This window comes from Oryctolagus cuniculus, chromosome 3 (assembly GCF_051225735.1).
Source record: "Oryctolagus cuniculus isolate XC-2025 breed Fujian yellow rabbit chromosome 3, ASM5122573v1, whole genome shotgun sequence".
In the NCBI taxonomy this organism is placed as follows: Eukaryota; Metazoa; Chordata; class Mammalia; order Lagomorpha; family Leporidae; genus Oryctolagus; species Oryctolagus cuniculus.
The window spans coordinates 137,308,402-137,332,651 of NC_142869.1; the positions used below are offsets into that span (position 1 = coordinate 137,308,402).

The 24,250-nt window shown below is 42.4% G+C and overlaps 1 protein-coding gene across 7 annotated transcripts in view; it reads left to right on the plus strand.

Annotated features, from left to right (window-relative positions):
• The first annotated feature begins 4,682 nt into the window (after nucleotides 1–4,682).
• LOC138849197 (uncharacterized) overlaps nucleotides 4,683–24,250 on the plus strand; it is a 106,286-nt gene continuing 86,718 nt past the window's right edge. For 5 of the 7 annotated variants that reach the window (XR_016230954.1, XR_016230951.1, XR_016230950.1 and 2 more), the window contains exon 1: nucleotides 4,720–4,871. Coding sequence is in view for 1 of the 7 variants with exons in the window: in XM_089328446.1 (XP_089184572.1) it covers nucleotides 4,800–4,871 (72 nt within the window). In the remaining 6 variants the exon portion in view is untranslated. Of the gene's footprint in view, nucleotides 4,872–21,514; nucleotides 21,547–24,250 lie in introns of all 7 variants that reach the window. The other 2 variants (XR_016230955.1, XM_089328446.1) reach the window with 2 other exon arrangements.

Below are 24,250 nucleotides of genomic sequence, written 5' to 3' on the forward strand. Positions count from 1 at the left end.
ATCAGAAGTGGAGTAGCCAGGAATGGAACTATTGCCCATATGGGATGTTGATGTCACAGGTGGTAGCTTAACCTGCTGTACCACAATGCTGGCCCCTCCTTTACTGGTGAAAGATAATTTTGTTGGAGATATAATTTTAGAATTTTTAAAATTCTTTTTGTTTTTAATTTGACAGGTAGAGTTATAGACAGTGAGAGAGAGAGACAGAGAGAAAGGTCTTGCTTCCGTTGGTTCACTCCCCAAATGGCTGCTAGGGCTAGTGCTGCACCAACCCAAAGCCAGGAGCCAGGTGCTTCTTCCTGGTCTCCCATGCGGGTGCAGGGCCCAAGCACTTGGGCCATCCTCCACTGCCCTCATGGGTCACAGCAGAGAGCTGGACTGGAAGAGGAGCAATCGGGACTAGAACTGTGCGCCCATATGGGATGCGGCGCCGCAGGCGGAGGATTAACCAAGTAAGCCGGCCCCAAATTTTAGAATGTTATACCCAGTTTCAGCACCTTAATTGTAACTGTTTTAGGCTATAACTTTTAGAAACATTTGTTAACCTGTTTTTATTTCACTGCACTCTTTGTGACTGCATGGTTTCTGAAGAGATGTCCTATGACAGTCTTAGCTTTTTTCTGTATAGGTAAAGTGTGTTTTTCTTTTTCAGAATTTCTACCTCTCTGTTTATATTTCCAATTTGCTCCTGCATACTGTATCCTTTTTTTTTTCCCATCAGAGCCTTTAACACATTAATCGTAGTTACTTTAAATTCATTATCTGAGGGTTGGTAAGAGTTAAGGCCTATTAGTTAGTTGTTTGTTGGAAGTCAGACATGGTATATATGGGATAAGGAACTGAGGGGATTGGTATGAAGTTCTGTGTTCACCCTGTAGGAACTGGGTTGCGTCTAACTGCTGAATCTCTAGGTGCCACAGACCTCAGTTTTCCTTTTCGCGTGTGTTATGCTCCCCTGTTTCTTTGGAGTTTTCTGAAAATCCCTTCCTATGTAGTGTTTATGACTTTACTTCTTAGTTGTAATCTTTGCTCTGAGTCCTCACAGGACAAGTCTGCCTATTCTTGTGGGTCAGCTGAGGTCCTCAAATAACTCTTCAAAAAGCAAAATTATTAGTAAAGATTTTGCTTTTGCTATATTAAGAGTGTTGTACTTTTTAGCTCATCTGTTTTTACCTACCTCTTCTGATTCTCTCAGAAATCTGCTACTGGCAGGAAAACTCCCTAGTAAGTTCTTCACCATAATGGGAAGAAATCTTGCTTTGTTTTATATGATGTTGCTTTTATAAATCTTTCTGTTGCCTTGGACAACGTAACTTAGATTACTGGCCAGCTTCTATTACAACACAAGTCTGTGGATTCTGTATTTGAAATAGTTTTGGACAACTAACTAGCCCAAGAATATCTACTGGCAGAACAAGGTGGATGTGTGCAGTAACTAATAGAATCTTTCATGCTTACTTTACCACCAATGTGCTAATGGAAAGAGCTATCACAAGGATTTATGTCCAAGCTGATGGTCCTATAACTTTGGTTAGGGAGCAACAGAAAACACTTTCCCTTTTCTAAAAGGAATCCCACCCATTATCTCTCTTTTTGTCAGTTATGCTCATCTTAACTGCTAAATTTATCTCTTTCAAAATTTGAGTTTATCACAGAAATGATGATCATGCAGAGACCCTAGACATTGGCCATGAGTGTTGTCAATCTTCCAGCTCTTGAAGATGTAACCACTAAATTAGTTAAGGATTTTCCAGGATAGGCAGGAAGAATGCCCCAATTTAGACAAACTGTCTTCATTCAATCTTTCTTAAATATTATGAGACAAAAATGTTTGAGGGGCCAAAGAGAAGAGGCACAGATAGGCAGAGAGTTAGAGTGAAATGATCTGAAAGATTTTTTCCACAATTTTTGTCTCTAACCCTTCACCTTAACTCCACCCCCTTACATGCCAATCATCTAGTAGACCCACTTTTCCATGATGCACCTCATTCTCTTCCAGGACCAGGAAGAAGAGGGTGCCATGATAAACATGCACACATAGAGCTCCCAGTAGAATTCACATGCACTAAACCTTGTCCGAACTCCACCTCGTTTGTATATTCAATTAGGGCACAATTCCCTATCCCACAAAGGGGACATAGGGGTATCCCTTTTTCAGCATCCCTTGTGGTCTCCTTCCATATTGTCTCATCACAGGGTTTGTCCACACTCATGCCTGAAGGTGTAATCACTCTCTTAATTTAAATAAATCCTGCTCTTATTACTGTCCATGACATATTTTTTATGCCTCAGCTTTGACTTCTCTTATGCAGCAGCAAGAGGCTGGTATAAAAACTGGGAAGCACATTCCTGCAACAACTAGAGTGACCTCAACGGCATTTTACAAACACAGAGCAGGTGGATTTTTGAAGATGCCCTAATAGCCTATGCAGGGGTCAGTAGATTCCAGCCCACCAGCCACGAATGGAATACCACCTCTTTTTCTATCTTCATGGGCTACAAATGATCTTTATGCTTATAAATCATTGGGGGGAGCATCAGTGAAGAATATTTCATGACATGATAATTATGTCACTGTAATGTTACTGTTCACAAAAAAGAGTTTATTGGAACCTGGCCATGCATGTGTGTTTACCTATTGTCTGGGAACCCTCACATTTTAGTGGCAGGGTTGAGTAGCTGCGTCAGAGACTAGATACGGCACTCACATCACTGGGCCCTGCTTCTTGGCATGCTGCAGACAGCACTGATGCTGTTAGAACGCAACAGTATCTCACAGCATTTTATAATGTGAAACCCATGCATCACTCCTTCCCTTCCTGTGTGTCCCCTTTCCCTCTCTCCCTCCTTTCTTACTGGTTATAACAGTACATATCCATCAAGCAAAGGCAAGCAAGGAAATCTGGGCATTGAATATCCACTTTTAAGGCACAGTGGTGTGTGTGCAGATTATTTCGTTATAAAATTAGATGGCAAAGCATTTTGCATACTATGTAATGACATTATAGTGTGCTAAGAAAATACATGTCAACATAATCACACTGACAACCATCACAATATTCCCACTCCATGGAAAAACAGTGGTTAGAAAAAATGTAAACTGGAGTCTCTCATCATGGCAGAGGTTATTCACAAGATAATGATTGAAAATGAGCTGGCAACCATAGAAAGTTTCCAAGTGGTGCATGAACCAATGGTGAGTTAACTGAATTAGCTTTGGGTACAGCAGACAGCAGAAAAAGAAAAATTTCTTTTCTTTTTAGTGAGAACACTTGCTCCAAGATTTGAGGACACTGGGGACAACATCAATAGTCAATTAAAAATAAGATAAGTGGTTACGAGGGGTTTTCTTTGGCTCATGATGAGCCAGCTGGTATCACTGGTACTGCACATTTATCACCAAAAATACTTCAAAAAATTCATGGAACTGGAATTACAAGATAAGTTTATTTTGCTGAGAAAACTTTGAAGTCCATGCATATGAGGGGGTCCTCAAAAATGCATATCTGGAAAAAGCTATGTACAAATTTAAACATTTTTGTACCAAAATAAATTTATCTTTTAATTCCATTTTCTATGAACTTTCTGAAGGACCCTTGTACTTTATTCAAAGAGCCAATTCCAATTTGGAAAGTAACTGAAGAATTAGCTATATAATATGTAGTCTGAATGGATTGACTAGAAGCAAGAATATTTGCAAAGAATTTGACCAAAGATGAATTTAGTAGCACCTGAGGGAGAATCTGCTGAGATATGTCATGTTGATGGCAGTAAAAATGTGTAGAACAGTGAAAAGGCTTAGTTGGCTACGTTTACAAAATTTGAGAAAAGGTATTTATTGTGTGACTCGTGAGCAGGTTCTTTGCAGTGCATATCTGACTTAGCAAGTGCCGTTGGTTCAATAGTTTGAATAGTGAATTCCACTCTCATGGATAGTTCCATGAATTTTTGTTGGAAAGAGAAGCTCAATATCCTAACTTGCTGTGCTTCCCAGAAGGGGAGGGGCTCAGCTGTGGGACAACATTCTTGTGATTTGTTTTTAGTTCAGAGAGGAGACTGGATTTTTTTTTTTTAATAATGAGAAGAACTGCTCTCAACCACAACTATTAAACAGTGAATGGCTTTAGAAATTAATTTTTGTGGCAGACTTGCTGGTGTTTCTTAATGAAGTCCATCTGAAATTCTGAGCCCAAACTGCTCACAGGAGAAGCTGATACTGTAGGTAAAGAAAGTCAAGTCAACAGCAGCTGACAGCATTTGGGTGCTGTTAAACAATCAAGATGTGAGATCTGCATGGAGCTTTCCATGCAGACTTGTAATGTACTGTGAATATTTGTTGAGTTCAAATTTCACTTCCAGCAGTGGTTTCCAACGTCCATGCAAGAACAAGCAACATTTCCTTATTTCAGAATCTATTTAACTGAGCAATTGAAGAGCTTCCACTTAACCTTCAATTGATGACCTTCAATTGGAAGCGACTAATCAGCAGTGTAATGATAGCTAAAAGATAAATATCAAGAGAGTAATTTAACAGAACTCTGTAAATGCCTTTCAAGTGACCAATATGTTCCATTAAAAACACATGCTCATGAATTAATATTGGTATTTGACAGTACTTACTGGGTGAAAAGAGGAAATAACTCATTAGTCTTTTACTTACAATGATGACTATACTTTAGCACATTTAGTTACAGACATACATAGCTGAGGAAAGGGGTGGGGACCAGGAGGCAGAGGAGGATAAAGAGGCCACCCTGAACTCCATCCCTGGGCCCCATTGCTTTCGAGGGGGAGGAGCCATGCAAATAAGGGGCAGAGGAGCGTCTTGGCCCCACCCACTCCGAGGCTGGCCCTGCTCCAGAACGCCCTGGGTAAGTCCCCAACTCCAGCTTCTCCGGGTCTTTCCGCAGTCGATCGCCTGCCCAGCTCCCTGCGATACCTCAAACCCCTCTGCAGAGTCCGAACTCTGCCAAGTAAAAAGGGGTCTGGTGGGAATGGCGGAGCCTTGGGCTGCAGCTGCTGCCTGTGCTGCGCTTTAAGCTCCTAACGGCGGCAGCTGCGTGGCGCAGGCTGTGGGCTGGGTTTGTGGTGGTGGGAGACAGTGCCGCATGCGGCCTTGCGGTGGCTTTGGTGTTGAAACTGTAGGCCAGTTTGGCACTCTTACCTCAGCGACATTGACCTTGTTCTGGATATAGAAGCTTGAAGATCCCTTCTCCAGAGAAGGAGTCACAGTTCCCAAAATGGCCCCTGAATCTGTCGGGGTTGGGCTCCGAGGTCACTGAGGGCACAGGACAGGCCTAGGGTGTCCCCACATGAGGCCTGTCTGCTTTGAGTGTGGCCTCCACGCGCGTGCTCAGCTTGGAGGGCCCCACATGTCACCTGCCTGCTTCGGGTGTGGGCTCCACGCGCGTGCTCAGCGTGGAGGGCCTTCTCTGACTGGGGCCGGAACCTGGTAGGCGCATTTCCGTGCGGTTTCCTCTGGCACTGGTACCTCTGCCTGAGTTTCTTCATGAAGGTAGTGGTCGCCTCGCCCTCTGCAGTGGGCCTGCTGTCCTCATCCTCCTTGGATGATACGTGAATGAAGGCATGAGTCGTGACCTTGGGCGTCGTGAGGGTGGGAGGGGTCTGACTGACAGGGACAGGGCAGAGCTATCTTTACAGAGCTTGCAGGTCGAAGTTCTCATTCACCTTTGAGTTTAAAAAACCCGGTGAGATAAAGATCTTACTACAGATCAGCATTAACAGGTGTTGGTTCAATCCCATTTGAACCGCAAGTAAGTGAAATGCACCCCGAAAGAATTCCGTTCTATATATCTCCTCCCTCTCTTATTCCCACTCCTATATTTAAGAGATCACTTTTCTGTTAATTTTAAACGCCCAAGAATGATTGTGTATTGATTACAGAGTTCAACCAGTGGTATTAAGTAGAACAAACGGAGCAACAACAACAACAAAAAATACTAAAAGGAATAAAATAGTAAGTTGTTCCTCAACAGTCTAGACAAGGGCTGATCATGTCATTGTCTCTCATTGTCTCACTTCAATGGGTATCATTTAGATGCTCGTTTAGTTGCCATCAATAGGTCGGCATATGCTCACTTGGACTTACCTCCAATGGTGGAGCTAGAAATGTGCCAGGGGATTTCAACTCAATCTTATCAAGGAGGCAGGTACCAATGCCAGTGCACTTGGTAAAGTGATAAGTATAAGTATATAACCGATCAAAAATATAGGGTAAGGGCAGGTGCCGCGGCTCACTAGGCTAATCCTCCGCCTAGCGGCGCCGGCACACCGGGTTCTAGTCCCGGTCGGGGCGCCGGATTCTGTCCCGGTTGCCCCTCTTCCAGGCCAGCTCTCTGCTGTGGCCCGGGAGTGCAGTGGAGGATGGCCCAGGTGCTTGGGTCCTGCACCCCATGGGAGACCAGGAAAAGCACCTGGCTCCTGGCTCCTGCCATCGGATCAGCGCGGTGCGCTGGCCGCGGCGGCCATTGGAGGGTGAACCAACGGCAAAGGAAGACCTTTCTCTCTGTCTCTCTCTCTCACTGTCCACTCTGCCTGTCAAAAAAAAAAAAATATATAGGGTAAGTGTCGGAGAGATTTCACAAATAAGACCAGTGTAAGCAAATAATGAAGGATAGAATTAAAAGGGAGAGAATGATCCTGCAGGGGAAGCAGGACACACAGCAGACTCATAGAATGGCAAATGCCCAAAACAGCACTCCGGCCTCAGAATCAACCCTTGGGACATTCGGATCTGGCTAAAAGGCCCATGAGAGTCTCACAGGCATGGAAAGCCATGACACAGTGGCAAAAACAACCTAAATGAAAGATCCTGGTGAACAAGACCCCAGCAGAAGGAACAGGCCATCAAGGAGAGAGGCGCCTTTCTCCGAAGGGAGGAAGGAATCTCCACTGTGATACGGCATTGACTAAACAAGTTCAGAGTTGGTGAACTCAAGGGGTTTCCATAGCCTAGACAGCTCATAGCAAGAGTCTCGGGTGATTGCTGACGTCATAAATAAGAGTGCCAATTGTTAAATCAACAAGGGGAGTCACTGAGTACAGGCTCCCCACGTAGGATCTCTGTCCTTAATGTGTTTTACTATGAAACTTAAAAACAACACTCCTAGTTGAACAATACCCTATACCTTGTGCGGTTGTGTGAGGGCAGCCTGTTGAAATCCTTGCTTAGTGTATACTAAGTTGATCTTCTGTATATGAAGGTAATTGAAAATGAAACTCGATGAAGGGCAGGATGGGAGAGGGAGCGGGAGAGGGGAGGGCAGCGGGAGGGAGGGAGGTTGGGGGGGGGGAAGCCACAACAATACAAAAGTTGTACTTTGTAAATTCACATTTATTAAGAAAAAAAAGAAAAAAAAAGAAAAATAATTCCATTCTGTATTATAAAAATGTGTTCTTAAGTATTATTATTGTATTTTGAATTTTTTTTAGCAAAAAGTCAAAAAGTGTAAAAATTTGTTTTCTTTCTGTTCTGCAAGTACATCTAGTCATATAATATTTTGTCTTTTGGTCTATAAAAACTAAAATATGTACTATCTGTCCCACATTGTTTGCCCAGGCTACCTGTAATTTTTTTTTTTTTTGCCTTGCTGTGTTCTAGAAGACAGTCTGAGGTCCTCAAGTGGAAAAGCCTCAGGTATAGAGCCAATGATGTACAAAGATCCTTGGATATTATAAATGAACAAAGTCAGACTTTCTATGTAAAGTCTGGAGCACAAGCACAATAGAGTGCCTCTTTCCAATGAATCCGTCTTAGTGACCCAGGGCTGCTGTGATCAAATCCCAGACTATGGAGCTTAGGGCAAACAAGTGTGTTCTTCGGCAGTTCTGCAGGCTCAAAATCTCAAATCAGGGAGGCAGCAGGGCCAGGCTTTCACCGAAACCCGGAGCAAAGAATCTTTGTCCTTTTCTAGATTCTGGTGGTTGTCTGTAATTCTTAGTATCCCTGGGCTTGCCACTGTGTCACTCCAGCCTCTCATGCCATTGTGACCACTGTGACATGATCTTCTTCCCTCTTGCTTTTGTGTCTAAGTCTCCTTTTGTAAAGGGACCAGCAATAGTGGGTCTAGGGCCCACCCTATTCCACACAACCTCATCCTAACTTATCTAGCACACCTGTAAAGATTACCAAAAAGGTACATCGTGAGGTTTTAGGTTAACATGAATTTGGAAGAGAGGGGTCACTTTTCAACTCAGTATATTTTAGCAGTAAAAGGAGGAATTGATCAAAGTGATAGTTAGCTAGAAAGCTTCAGGAAGCCTGGTAGACAGAGTAATGTCTCCCCTTAACTGCCCCCCCCCCCCCCCCCCCGCCAAAAGGGTGTTCCCATCCTAATCCTTGAAACCTGTGAATATGTTGAGAGGCTTTGCTGATGTGCGCGTTACTCTCAAGATAGGGGTCTACCCAGGATGTGCCCAGTGAAGGGAAAGGAAAGCAGGAGAATCAAAGCAGAAGAATGAGGTGGAATGAAGGAGGCAGAAGCTGGAACGATGCACTTTGAGCATGGAAGAAAAGGCAAGAGGTCAAGGACTGCAGGCCGCCTCTGGACGCTGGAAAGCACAAGGAAATAGTCTTCCTTAGAGCTCCCAGAAGGAGCGCAGCCCTGCTAACACCTTGATGTTAGTCCTGCAAGCATCACTGGAGACTTCTGACACGCAGAACTGTAAGAGAACATACTCACAAGGCACCGAATTTGTGGTAGTTTGTTTTAGCAGCAATAGGAAACTAATACAGTCCTCCCTTCATATCCTTGGGGGATTGTGTCCAGATCCTTCTCAGATACCAAAATGCAGGGTTACTTAAGTCCCTTACATCAAGTGGCATAGTGTTTGTACCTAACCTGCACACAACTGCCATGTACCTCCTGTTATCTAACACAGCGTACATGCTATGTAAGTAGTTTTTATTCTATATTGTTTAGGGAATGATAACAAGAAAAAAAGTCTATACGTGTTCAGTACTGATGTAGTTTTCTCCCTCCCAGATATTTTGATCAGTCGATTATGATTGAATCCAAAGATGCAAAACCACGAATGTGGAGGGCTGACTGTACAAAGGCTGTAGCACGAGTGTAGAGTCTACTACAGACCTGACTATGGATAAAAGAGAGAGCAGCAGTGGAAGGATGGGAAAGGGAGCAATGCAGGAAAAATCACGGGAGAACAGATGTGTGCATGAATGTGTGGCAAACGAAAAGTCAGAGATTTCATGCTTCTGATCTGTTACCGGCATATGTTCTATAGATGATTTAAAAGGGCAGGCACATTCTGTTTCAGGCATGAAATTTTAAATACATAGGACTATTATGTATGTAGAAGAGAGGTGGGGTAGCTGAGCATTGACATGCAGTTGTTCAGATTCTGAGCACTGGGAAGCAATCCCATGGTCACTTTGTTTCCAGATGGTCCTGGTAGACATGCTTTTCATTTCATTGAATGCCACAGTGCCAGTGGACCTCTCAGTGTTGGAAGTCTTGGGGTGGGAGGAATGGGAAATGCTTCACTTTGGCTTGAGGAGCTAAGAAATATTTGTAGCCACACAAACATTTGATAGGTGGACTCTTCTTGCAGAAAATGGTTTGCCCAGGACCATAGAGAAATGTCAAGGCAGGAGGAAGAGGTTGGGCAGTGCCACTCTTTATCGAAGTTGGATCTTTGGGCTAAAAATACACTATCTGCTAGCCAGCTCATTCTGTCATGACTCTAAACTTCTTAGGAAATGGCAATGGCAGAACTATTTTCTTTTAAAGACATTCCGAACTAAGAGGGCATCAAGCCAACCAGGGGATAGAAGATCAAATGTCCAGAAAAAGACTTCAAAACTATTTTTTTAAATGATAAAACAAGCTTTTTTTTTGAAAAATAAATGAGAATAGCTACACGCCTCCTTTAATACTTGATTTTATTTATTTTTTTAAAGCAGAAAATTGTAGGGCGGGGAGGGAGATTCTCTGATTTTGTTCCCAGAGACTGTACAAAGTAATAAGACACCTATCTTCTTGGCATGACAGGATGACAGAGTAAAAGATGGAGACCTTCCATCCTCTGGTTCACTTCCCAAATGTGTACAACAGTCAGGGCTAGGCCAGGCTGAGGCCAGGAACTCAGACCTCTGTACAGATCTCACAGGTGGGTGGTAGGGAACCAAGAATTCGGACCATTGCCTGTTGCTTTCCCAGGTGCTTTAGCAGAAAGCCAGATTGGAAACCGAGCATCAGTAACCTGAATGGGCACTCTGAAATGGAATGTGAGCATTGCAAGTAGCATCTTTTTTTTTTTTTTAAGATTTAAGATTTATTTATTTATTTGAAAGTCAGAGTTACACAGAGAGAGGAGAAGCAGAGCGAGAGGCCTTCCATCCAATGGTTCACTCCCTAGATGGCCACAATGGCTGGAGCTGCACTGATCCGAAGCCAGGAGCTGGGAGCCTCCTCTAGGTCCCCCATGTGGGTGCAGGGGCCCAAGGACTTGGACCACCTTCTACTGCTATCCCAGGCCATAGCAGAGAGCTGGAATGGAAGTGGAACTGGCACCCACGTGGGATGCCAGCACTTCAGGCCAGGGCATTAACCTGCTGCGCCACAGCGCCAGCCCTGCAAGTAGCATTTTAACCCACTGTACCACAATGCCAGTGCAAGAAAACCATGCCTGTTTATGGTTATCTTGGGTAGGAACGTGTGGGAAAAAAAATAATGATGCCCAGGCCCCAAATCCTGATAACCTGATACAGTTGGCTAAGAAACAAGATTATATGTGATCAGGAATTACTTGAAAATGTAAAAAATCCCTGTCAGAAAGATATAATGATGATAAAAGCTTCAGTGGGCTGAATCCTTTCACAGATTTCATTTAGCAAAAATTTATCACCACACACTGAATATGTAGCCTACTTTTTTAAAATCTGCAGTCTAGTAGGGAAGTAAAACATGAAAAAAGAGAAAGATGTCTCATGCTGTGCAACATGTGCCAGGCTAGAATTATGTGTCAAGTTGTGGAAGAGAGGGAGGAGAGGGTACATTAATTCAGGCTCTGGTCTTAGCTGAGTCGGGAAGGCTGACCAGAGTTTGCCACATTGTCAAACAAACGGAGCAAAAGGAAAAGCATGTGAAAAATCACAGGGATGTGGCACAGTACATTTAGAAAATGAACGGTAAAATCACTGGAAGATATTAAGGGATAAAGCAGACGTCAGAATTGGCAGAAGGAGCAGAAGCTGTTGAGTCAGGCTGGCCCTAAGGATCACAAGTATTTCAACCCCAGAGGCCTCGTGCAGGGCATTCTGGATGGGTATCTATTGCAGGGTGCTAACAGTTGGAACATGATTAACTTTTTTCTTTTCTTTCTTTTTTTTTAAATTTACTTGACAGGTAGAGTTATAGACAGTGAGAGAGAGAGAGAGACAGAGGGAAAAGTCTTCCTCTGTTGGTTCACCCCCCAAATGGCTGCTACAGCTGGCACTGCACCGATCTGAAGCCAAGAGCCAGGTGCTTCTTCCTGGTCTCCCATGCAGGTTCAGGGACCCAAGAACTTGGGCCATCCTCCACTGCCCTCCTGGGCCACAGCAGAGAGCTGGACTGGAAGAGGAGCAACTGAGACTAGAAGCCGGTGCCCATATGGGATGTTGGTGCTGCAGATAGAGGATTAACCAAGTGAGCCATGGTGCCGGCCCCTCTTTTCTTTCTTCCTTTTTTTTTTTTTTTTTTAAAAAAAAAAAAAAAAAAGATCCTTTTGGCCACCCTGGGAAAGATAGCTTAGGTCATCTTTTGGTCATTAGACATTGCACCACAATTTATTTTATAGAATCAGCCACAGAGCAACAGATATCTTTCTAAATTAATTAATTTGAAAGGCAGAGTGATGGGAGTGAGGAGAGATGTCTTCTATCCTCTGGTTCACTCTCCCATGCTTGCATCAGCCAAGTCTGGGCCAGGCTGAAGCCAGGAACCAGGAACTCCATCCAGGCCTCCCATGTGGGTAGCAGGAAGTCAAGTATATGGGCTGTTATCTGCTGCCTCTCAAATGCATTAGCAGGAAGCTAGATTAGTATCAGAAGCAGGAATGAATCCCAGACACTCTAATATGGATGTGAGCTCTCCAAGCCATGGTTTGACCTATTGCACCTCACAGCTGTCCCTGGAACAGGTGTCTTGAGGTATAGTTCAGCAGTGTGCAAAGCAAACCATGCCTCTGCAGGCCCCTCCAGCCTTTGAATGTGTGGCTGTGTGGCTGTGGGTTTGGAGTGTGAGGGGTGTGTGTATACCAGAGGTCTTCAAGAAGTTCATGGAAAAATATATATTATGAAAAAACTATGCATGATTGGCACCAAAATAAACTTAATTGTTTCCCATGAGCTTTTTGAAACTTGTAGGTGTGCAGGGTGAAATGTCAAAATATGGGAGTGAAGCAATGGCTTAGATTTAATTAGCTGCAGCAACTACAACCCCTAAAGCATTCGTATGGTTGAGGGGACTGTGAGGTTTTTGAATGTGTCTATGGCAGTGCTCTTATCCTTTCCTTTCCCTGGTCAATGTCGTTCTATGTCTCCTGGACGTTGATGCTGCCTTGTTGCTGAGCCAATGTCCAGAATAGCTGTCTACGCCTTCACATGGTCTCCCCAGTGTCCCTGTGGAATCTCTCTCTTCTTTCCCTTATAAGCACATCAGTCATTGAGTTTGGGGCTCACTCTAAATCCAGGATGATCTCATGTTAATATTCTTAACTTAATCACATCTGCAAGATCCTATTTCCAAATGAGGTCACATTCATGGGTGCAGGGGATTAGAACTTTGTGGTATCTTTCTGGAGCTGCTGTTTAACCCATTTCAGAGCTCAGCATCGTCTCCACATTGGTTGTTTCACTAAGGTGGTGAAGAAAGATGAATCTGATCATTGGCTGTTTGGGATAAACTGAGATATGGTTCTCCTCTGCCTTTAAGGTTAGGAAGATCCTATTTGGTGTCCTAAAATCTTTTTATTATTAATGGAAGTGTAGAGTAACACACACACACACACTCTAAAACATTGCTGTTATATATTTTTTTTTTGCTTTCAATAAATCTCCCATCTGCTGAGATGAATTTCCCTCTTAGTTTTCCACAAGCCACTCTATCCTCATACCTTCCCCCAGAGTTGTCTGACACATGATTTACCTTTCCAAAGAATGTCTTCCACCTGCATTCTTTAAGGCACAGAGAATCCTGGCATAGGTAATACCTCTTCTCAGCATATGCTGCCCCTGAATTTGATAGTGAAGGAATTCCTGACCATGCCCACCCTCCCACTGGCTTTGGCCTTGGCCATATACTCCTCCTACTCAGAGACCAGCAGGAAATAGCAGGAGGAGGCTAGAGCTGATTGGAGTGGTGTGGTTGATTCTCCCATTGCTTGACCCACTGGCTTTGATGATCTTACAACGTTGCTTGCAAATATCAGTTTCCATTTAGCATCTAAGGAGGGTTACTACTCACACCATCCTCAGACTAATGGCTGGGAACCTCTTTAGAAAACAGGATGCAGAGAAGAGAGTTAGCTGCCATCCTCCAGCACCTCCAGAGCAGAGACTAAACACAATGTTCTCCTTGGTCAACAGCAGGATCTCAGATCTCAATCACAAGTACTCAGTGAAAAAGCAAAGTCTTCTGGGAGAAAGAAGACTGACAAGGACATGTGGGAGTCAGAGAGAGATCGATGGCACTGATGTCAGCCCTGCTTCCAAGAATCCTCGTTCTGCTTAACACAGAGGAGCAGAGGCCGATATGAAGGTTAGGTCCCCAGTTCCTGTTCAGTTGCTTTTCCTACCTGCTCTGAGTTGGGCAGTGCAAGCGACCAGGGAGAGGATGCTAGCTGAATCTCATCAAAGGTCCCTTGGACCACAAAGGTGACTCACATGCGAAGTCCACTTTAGATACCTTTGGAATTGGTTAGGTAGCCTGGCGGGGGTTTTGATCTGTGATACTGAGTTAAAGAGAAACTACAGGTGTCTTCCCAGACCTAATGCAAGATATGGGACTTTGCAAAATTAGGAATGAGACCGGCATGTAAGTTGAACATTTAAAATAAAGAGGTGCAGTACTCTGTACATCCAGGAGACGGAAGCAGCTGCAAATAAGGTGCACTTCACTGTCTTAGGTGAAAGTAGTGAGATGCATGGGGAAATGTCTTCACAGAAAATGCCTTCATAACTTAAACATATATTTAACTTCCCAGAAGCGGCTTGAAAAATCCATGACAAATGGCTAAAAATCCCATTTTCCATTATACCTGCCCAAATTTGTCTAGAGGAAGGAAGCACAATAACACGCAGTTGTGTAGATTCAGAGAAATTGTCCTTCAATAAATGCATCCATCTGAGGTCACCCACCTACCCATATGTCCATCATTCTGCAAACACACTGAATCATTGTGGGGTATTGGGCATGGTAGAGGAATATGACATGATGCCCAAATCACACACCTTTCAAACTCAGAAGCTGTGACTCTGTAGTTTTTCCCATCGCATGATGAATCTTCTGAGCTTCCTTTAGCCTTAGCAGTTGACTACCAGGCAAGGTGGTTTGTGTCTGAGGCCAAAAAGTTGCAGTGCAGGTCTCAAGCCCTATTACAAGTTGGGTTGATGGTGGGTCAATTAGTTAACTGTCTGGACCATGGTTTGCTCATTTGTAAATGAGAAATAATTCCAGCTTCAGAGAGTCATTACTTGTAATAAGTACATAAAACACCCAGAGAGAGAGAGAGAGAGAGAGAGAGAGAGAGAGAGAGTCTTTCTCTTTTTCTTGTTCTTGGTGGAAGATCTTTCCTCTAATAGGAACGAGGAATTTTTCTCTCAAATAACCTGTGGTGCTTATAACTTGAATTTAAGGGTCATAAAAAAAGAGGTTTCATTGTATACTCCAGGTCAGGATTTCCCAGAAGGACTCATAATTTTGTTTTTCTGCCCCTCAATAGCTCCCTTCCAGGTTTCTTAGAATGTCCACATTTGCAAGGTTTCATAGATCTCAGTCTGCTGCTTCGTTCCAGGTCAGCTTAGAGGTCTTTTCTTGCCACAGCTGCATCTGCTTGAGTCTTTGTGGGTCTGGTGCCTGCTAGAGCACTGAGGGTTTCCGAAGGCATTGGCATCGCTGTTGCTCAAACTTAAATATTTGCTGACTCAGTGACACATACCAGGAAGTCACATACATTTCCCAAGTGTGTAGGTCAAACGCTGTTGTTTATCATTTGGATCAGACACATGCGATTTAGAAGCTTCTCTTAATTTGATCTCAATTTTTTTTTTAAATCATAAAGTGTCTCTAACCAAAATGTTGGGATCATAAAACATTTCTTTCTGAAAGATATTCTTTATTATTTAAAATACCGTTTATAGTTTATACGGGAACAAGAATACCTACCTTCAGAGTGGTTGTAAGGTTACCGATAATGCCTATGAAAAATGTCACATAAAGCCTGGCACATCATACTTAGTAAGCACTATATTATGATTTCTTTTCTATATTTATTCCTCAGAATTTCTGTAGGTCACTGTGTCTCAAAGGTGGGGACTTTTGTGGATAAAAATATCATGCACAGTGGTGTAAACTTAAAATGCAATCACTTTCTTCTATCTGTGAATGTGAGCTACTTAGAAATCACTGGTCAAGTAAGTCACTAAATGTGGTGTTAGGGATTATTAAGAACTGAAATCCATATTGTGGTGCAGGACACAGAGGGGTATTAGAATTTCATGTTTCATGAATTTCTTGCACACTTTATTTATTTATTTATTTATTTTTACCAGACAGAGTGGATAGTGAGAGAGAGAGAGAGAGAGAGAGAGAGAGAGAGAAAGAGAAAGGTCTTCCTTTGCCGTTGGTTCACCCTCCAATGGCTGCCAAGGCCAGCGTGCTGCGCTGATCCGAAGGCAGGAGCCAGGTGCTATCCTGGTCTCCCATGGGGTACAGGGTCCAAGCACTTGGGCCATCCTCCACTGCACTCCTGGGCCACAGCAGAGAGCTGGCCTGGAAGAGGGACAACCGAGACAGAATCTGGCGCCCCAACTGGGACTAGAATCCGGTGTGCTGGCACCGCTAGGCGGAGGATTAGCCTGTTGAGCTGCGGCGCTGGCTTCTTGCACACTTTAGGTATCAGGTGCTGCTAGGCTCAGTCACTCAGCAACAGACCAAACATAACTTCCATGTTTTTTTTTTCAATGATACTTAAAGCCTAAAACAAATACCTGGGTTACTGGCATAATTATTGATAGTGGTAAGTTCCATGAAATAAAAGACCAGGAGCTACTAGGGAGCATGACAAGGAGACATGATTTAGATTGAGGGATAGTTCAAAGAGGTATGGGGTGTGGATTAGAAGTAGAGGAGCTGGGGCTCAAATGGCACCCATATGGGATGCCAGCATCACAGGCAGAGTTTTATGTCACTGTGCCAGTCCCAAGCAAGTGCTGGTTTGATGAACCAGGTGAAGAGAATGAGTCCCAATCACTGAAGGAAAGGAAGCATGTGGAAAGAAATAATTAGAGCAGGTTCAAGGCAAGATCCTCCAAGGCCATATCATGTTATAGCTTCTATATGGCATCCGGTATAATGAAGACCATAGGAATGTTTACACAGGTGAATAATCTCATTAGATTTGGAACTTTTAGATGACGTTAGCTGCTGTGTAAGGAATGGATTAGGGTTAGGAATACATTGAAGCAAGGAATTTAGTTGGAAGGTGTTAAGGGGTCAGCTGACTTGGCCTAGGGTGGCGGTGGACAGACTGAAATGGAGGCAGGGCTGAGAGTACTTGCTGATGGCTGGTTGATGAGGATAGGATAGAGGATGAGTTCCAGGTTTCCTGTTTAACCAGCTGGGAAGAGTTCTTTTTCAACATGGCATTGTAGAATGATCTCAAGCTGATCATGGATCTCAGTTGCTGTTATTTTTGGTATTAACTCATATATCTAGAGAATTTGGCTTAGAGTTTTTGCTTTCTTGATCATTTTGTTTCTACCCAATCACTTAGTTGCTACTGTCTTGACTGCTTCGTAGATTGTTTCTAATCCTTTGTTGTCATCAAGGTCTTTTCACTCAGGCATATGAAACTTTTGTTTTTCCTGTGATTGAAGTCACAGACTTTTAATAACAATGCTTTTGTAGAAGGATCACACAAGGGAATTGGCCTCCTCTTTGTTCTCTGGACATCTGTCCTTTCTTTTCTGCAACTTAACTCTTCTCTGAAATACCCTCCTTTTTCCTGCCTACCCAGTAGACATTCTTTGAAATTTAGCTCATGCCTACTGTTCATGAGAAGCCTTTTATCATTCAGCTCACTGGGGCTTCTGATGCATCATACTTGGCTATGCAATCTTAGTTTTCTTTGGGTGAAAATAGACCTCTCCCATCCTCAAAAAAGTTTAAGGTCCTTGAAGGAAGGGTAGAGTTGGTAGACCCTACAGAGTTTTGCAAAAAGCCTGTCACATGATCAAAACTCAAATTATGTTTCTTGGTTCAAAGAGTTGAATTCATGTCAAGTCAGGCAGGAGAGGAGACTTAAAAAAATATCCCTCTTCACACCATACATTGAAAACATTCAATTACTGGTAAATAATATTAAGTTTCTAATATATTCTGCACATATGACAGAAGAATTGTGTTTACAGCCACTGTCCTTACTTGTCTGCCACTAACTGGACACTGTGTTAGAAGGAAAACCCATTTTGAGAGCTTTACTTTCATGTATTTGTTGGACTTTCTAGAGCCAGATTGTCCATTTTTGTTTTTTGTTCTCTGAAACACATTCATCAAGGCAACTCCTGGGCATGAGTCCAAAAAACAGTTTTAAGAAAGCAGGGAATTAATTAACACCAACCAAATTTTCAGTTGCAACAATAATTATTAATTCCAGACTGTGATCTGGACCATGGAAAATTAACTCTTGCCTTTTTGAAGTCTCAAGATTTATGAAGCTGGGTCACCAAAATGATGTCTAAGTTTTTGATAGCCTCATCCTCCTTCCAAAATGACACCTATATGACACATACATCCTTAAAACTCATCTAAAGTAACCTCCTTTTGCAAATTGGGCAATGTTTAAAAATGCCCTGTGGGTCACTTATAGTATCATGAAACCATACATGTAGTGTTTTGGTTAGGAGATTGAAATAAACAAAGAAAAGATAAAGTCAATGGGCACAATATATATTTTTAAAGATTTGTTTTATTTATTTGAAAGACAGAGTTAAAGAGAGAGAGGGAGAGACAGAGAGAGAGAGGCCTTCCATCTGCTGGTTCATTCCCCAAATGGCCACAGTGGCAGGGACTAGGCCAGGCCAATGCCAGGAACCAGGAGCTTCATTAGGGTCTCTCCCACATGAATGTAGGAGTTGAAGCACTTGGGCCATCTTTGGCAGCTTTCCCAGGCGCATTAGCAAAGAGCTGGATTAGAATCAGAGCAGCTGGGATTTGAACCAGTGTCTGTATGGGATGCCTGTGCTGCAAGCAGAGGCTAAACCTTCTATGCCACAGTGCCAGCCTCCTACAATATAATTTTTTAAAAATTATTTATTTGAGAGGCAGAGAGAGAAAGAACACTCCCCATCTGCTGATTTACTCCCTGAAAAGTCTGTAATGGTTAAGCCTGTGCTAGGGCCAAAGCTGGGAGGCAGGAACTCAGTCCTCCCAGGCAGGTGTCGGGAAGCCAATTGTTTGAGCCATCACTGTTGCACCCCAGAGTCCATACTAGCAGGATGCTGGAGTCAGGAGCTGGAGCTGGCTGCTAAATCCATGCACTCTGATATTGGACATGGGTATGTATCCAATGAGGTATCACAACCACCAGACCAAATACCCACCCCTATGTTGCCGTTAAGTATCGTCTTTCTAGAAAGCAATTCATTGAGGATTCTCTGAGCTGGATTATCATCTCATTTGTTCTGGAAATTTCAACATTTGACACAGTGATTCTTAACCCCAGCTCAGACTACAGTTACCTGCAGACCCGGCACCCAGGCACCGGGGTGATTCTGCTGTGTAGCAAGGGTATACGACTAAGGCAGCAAACTGCTGTCATTGGTAAACTCCTATCTAAACACAATGGAAAGGAATATGCATATCATCCTCCTTTATAAACAGCTCTAGGGTAGAACTGACTCATGTGTCTGCAGTGGAGTGGATAACTCCCATTGTGGAATACTCATAACACGGGAATAGCATATAGCAATGACAGTAACTGAGTTCCTGCTGTGCCAAGTGGCATGGATGAGCCTCGTAATACTGAGTGAAGGAAGCTAGACAGAAGAGAATGCACAGTTTCACATTATTGTTCTAAACCTCAGAGGCAAATCTAATCTATGGTGTTAAAAATTAGGACGTTCGTTAAATTTGGAGAGGGAGATAGGAGCAGTTATTGGGAATAATCACAAGAGACAGCTTCCATGATGCTGGCAATGTTATTATTAGTATCTTTTGAGTTTTGTGGAAGTTAGAACGAAAGGTTATACAAAATAAAACCTGTTTTTGCTTTATTACTTCAATATGTTCTAAAATCCATACACTGAGATAATTAAAGTGATTCACCTAAAATATGAAGTAGTATAATCTTTTTGAAGGAGATGTTTGGTTCAAAAATAATGAGATTTACAGTGGCATTTATCATTGTGAGTTTTAATTTTTATGAAATCTTTGAGACAGACCTACTTAAGATAATATTTTTGAAGATAATATACTAATCCCAGTAATTGAAGTCTAAGATGAATCTATTCATTTAATTCTGCTCTAAAGCAACTAGAATACTGCATAAGGCCATTTATAATCACTTCCAAATAATTGTAATTTTTTATATACTCATATTGCAATCTAGACCTTAATAGTGTTAGCACTAGACTACTTTAATCTCCCTTAATATCTTTAGCATCCCTAACAAATTTATGAGCTGAGATATCTTATTGAAAATGAAGCAATACTGGAGTGAATCATTTAATTCACTTCCAAATATTATTTTCAGAATATAATAGTAATACATGTTTATTGTAGAAAAGTTAGAAAATAATAAAAGAATTTAAAATGCTCATAATTCAGCCTCCCAGAGGTAAACACTTTAACATTGTGGTATCATTTCTGGAAAGGAAGAAGGATGCCCACATGTATGCACTTGAACAAAATTAGCTGTGTAGCTTTGAGTCCCACTTTTTCCATTCGGTATTGATATGAGCATCTTCCTAAAGCATGAAGTTCTGCAGAGGGATGAATTTTAAAGGTTACACAGCATGACACAATTTATTTAAACCTATTGCACTTCCATTTTCTTGAATCCATTAAATGCCAACAATGGATAGAGCCTTTGGTGGAGAAAGCAGGCTGAAGACTCATTGCAAGGGATGTGAGGAGTGGAGTCTGCATGGCTGAGCGTTGCTGCAGAACCCTTGTATGGCTGGCAGCATTTGCACCCTCCCTCTTCCTCTTACTCCTTCTCCCCCTTCCCCATCCCTCTCCCTCTCCCTCCTTCTTTCCCTCCTCTTCCTCATCTCTGTCTCTGTTCTGGTCACACTGACTTCCTTGGTGTCTATCAGTGTCTAGGCCTTCTCCTGCCTTTGGCAATTGTCAGCTCTTTCTGCATGGATTACTTTTCTGTCCTGTCACCAATGTCCCTTTCACCCCCAGAGGTATTCATTCAGATGACACCGTTTTAGACCTTCTGCAGTCACCCTGTTTTGCTTTTTCACACACACACACACACACACACATCCCAATTCCTGTATCACCTCCAGAGATTTATTTACCTTTTTCCTCTCTAGAATTTATTATTATTGTTAATCTAAAAACAACAGAGAGAGTGGTCCCTAAAGGAATGCATTAATTTGGGAATATGTCGGGATTGTAGTCCGAGGTACGCATACTGTGATGGATACGAGGGAAGGATAAATACACATGGGTTGTTCTGAAACAGCAGTTCATTGGTTGTAGGGACTTATCCCAGGCATTGGTGTGTGTGTGTGTGTGTGTGTGTGCTGGCTGTTGCTGGGAGGAGCTTCATAGAAGACACTCTGACTGCCAATTTGTAATTCAAGAAGGCTGCTTGCCAGGCTGTGGTTAGAACTGGCTGTTATCAGAGATATCCGCATAGAAGCATCCTTAACTGCTAGATTGTGCTTTTGGCAGAGACGTTTGCAACATTTTCTGTTACCAGGCAAATATGAGGGAACTTCAGGAAGTTTGTGAAAAATGGGATTAAATGTATGAACTTATTTTACTGCAAAAATTTTTTGGTGGAAAAATTTTTTGTCAGAATATGTGGCAAATGTGCACTGTGAAAAAAACTATGCATGAATTTCAATTTTTTTGCACTAAAATTAGCTCATACTTTTCATTTTCCCATGACATTCTTTGAAGTACTCTCATGTGAGTGAGGACGCCCCAACCTCCTGGCTTCATTTTTTAAGGACATAAGTGACTCTATTTTGATTCTGACGACATTCACATTATCAACCAAAAGCTCTGCTTCACTTATTTATTTTTCTTTTTAGTCTCCACAACTGGAATAGAAGCACCAAAAAAGGTAGGGATTTTTGCCTCTTTTGTTCAATGCTGTGTCTTCAGTCATTGGCCTGTCTGTGTAATTCTTACTGCTCAGAAAGTATTTGTTGGATAAATCAGTTAATCCACATCACTGTTGTCATCATCACCATTCCCATTTCTGCCAGAAATGTTGACTAGTCAAGCTATATGGAGATGTGTAACCTGGGCAGGGGGATCAGATACATGATACTGCTTAAAAAATTCCATGCTATAAAGTGGCCCAGGAATGTCTCATCAGAAGCAGATCAAACCATGAAGTCAAATAGATGGTCTCTGTTTATATCACCGAACATAATGGACAGTAAGAGGCTGGAAAGGCTACTTAAAGTGTATAATTAACCAGATTAAAATGATCCAAAGAGGATTTGTGAAGGAAAAGGAAGTTCAGGATTAAGAAACATCTTAATCTCTCTATGTCTTGCAAAATATAAAAATTAATTTACTAAGGCAACTGGCTTATCTTCCTTATCAGGAAGAACAGGACAACCTGACCTACTCCAGCCACAGCAGCTCTGCCAAACCTCAGCCCTGAATCGACCCAACAATACATGGTCTTTGTTCCTCCTGCTACTCCAAGGCCAGTAAATGCTGTAGAAGAAAACTGAGTTACCATTACAAATCTGCTATATATCCAGCCTCAAGCCAGCTCAGCTGTGCTTAGCAATCCTGGAATGTGCATGTTCTCAAAGAGTTTGATCTTAGGATCCCTTTACATGAATTACTGAGGACCCTAAAGAACTTTTGTTTAGGGCCAGAGCCGTGGCTCACTTGGTTAATCCTCCACCTGCAATGCCAGCATCCCATATGGGCACCGGCTTCTACTCCTGGTTGCTCCTCTTCCAGTCCAGCTCTCTGCTGTGGCCCAGGAGGGCAGTGGAGGATGGCCCAAGTGCTTGGGTCCCTGTACCCACATGGGAGACCAGGAAGAAGCACCTGGCTCCTGGCTTCAGATCAGCACAGCGCCAGCCATAGCAGCCATTTGGGGAGTGAACCAACGGAAGGAAGACCTTTGTCTCTGTCTCTCTCTCTCTCTCTATCTCTACCTGTCAAATAAATAAAAAAAAAATGAGTAGCACTTTTCTTTAAAAAAAAAAAGAGCTTTTGTTTAAATACATCATATCTACTGATATTTATTGGAAATTTAATTTTTTTATTGTGGTAAAATTTAAATATTTAAATCAGGAACTGACAAACTGACATTATGGCTTAGCAGATTTAAGTCACCACCTTTGATGCCAGTATCCCATATGAGTGCTGTTTCAGTCCAGGCTTCTCCACTTCCGATTCAGTTCCCTGCAGGAATTCCCACATTTGCTTCTGCATTCAATCTGTTGAGCTACAAATGCCAGCTCTTCTCTAGAATACTCTACTCTCTACTCACAAGGGAAAGGAGTGAATAAACAATTGTCTTTTAATTTACCTTGCATTTTCTTCAATGTGTAAAATGCACAGAATCTCTCTTTCTAGAAGTCTCTGATAACTGCTTAGTTAGTGTCAGAGTCAATGACAAGCTGAAGGGTTGGGGAGGCTCCAAGGATGTTAAGGTAGATGTTAAAGAACAGATCTGTTATGTCAGGGTAAGAGAATCAGCAGAGAGGGATGATAATAGATGGTGAACAGTCCCTGTGATGCTGGGAGAGGAAAGAGAGACAAGGAGTGCCCTGCTCAGAATTCTGGATGCTCCTGGAGACATTAAGGAGCCATGGAGGGTGACAGAGACCAGCTTGGGAAGAAGTATAAGATGACCCTTCTCTAGTGCAGGGAGAAGTGTCCTGAGGATGCAGCCCCTGATGTTGGTGGTAATGAAGCAAAGGAGAGTGGAGACTTCAGTCATCGATTAATTCACTTAATTCATCGAGCACCTACTATGTACCAGATAATTGATAGCTTCTATGTATCCATTGTTATTAAGTGAATGCCATTTGTTAAAAATAAATAGCCCTGGCTGTGGCTATGATGAGCAGAAAGTGTTTAGAGCAACTTCTGGAACTGGACGTCATCACAAGGTTTGACAGTCATGTAGCCACCAGGGTTTAGTCAGTGGTTACACTGATGGGCAGAAGACCAGAAGGTGAAAGGAAGCTGTGAGTGCTGCTTAAAATGGTTGATCCTGGATTCTAGGCCGAGGCTTAAAAATTATTGAGATACATTTTTCTTAGCATAAATGTAGCTGTTATTTAGTAGTATTTAGCACATTCATATGGTATGCCAGCATCATCTCTCTTGATTCATACTTTGTCACACTGAAACCATTAAACAGTCATTCCAGCTCTGCACACCATTGGTCTACTCTAGATCTCTGTAGATTTTCTTATTCTGAATGTTTCATATAAATATTTCATGCACTATACAGTCCTTGTGAATAGTATCTTTCTTGGCATACTGATTTCAAGGTGTACTCAAGTAACTCCAGGTTTACCACTTTAAGGAAGTGCCAAACTGCTTTCCAAAGAGACTGGACTCTGTTACACTTCATCCAACAGTGTCAGTGTTTCTAAGTTGTCCGATTTTTTTCCAACAGTTGTTATTTTCTATCTCTTTGATTATAGCCAACCTTGTGGTTTTGATTTGCATTTTCCTAGTGGCTAATTCTGTTACACAGTATTTCATTTGTTTACTTGACATATGTAAAGTTTCTTTGATGACATGCTGTTCAACTCTTGTCATTTCATTGTTTTTTATTT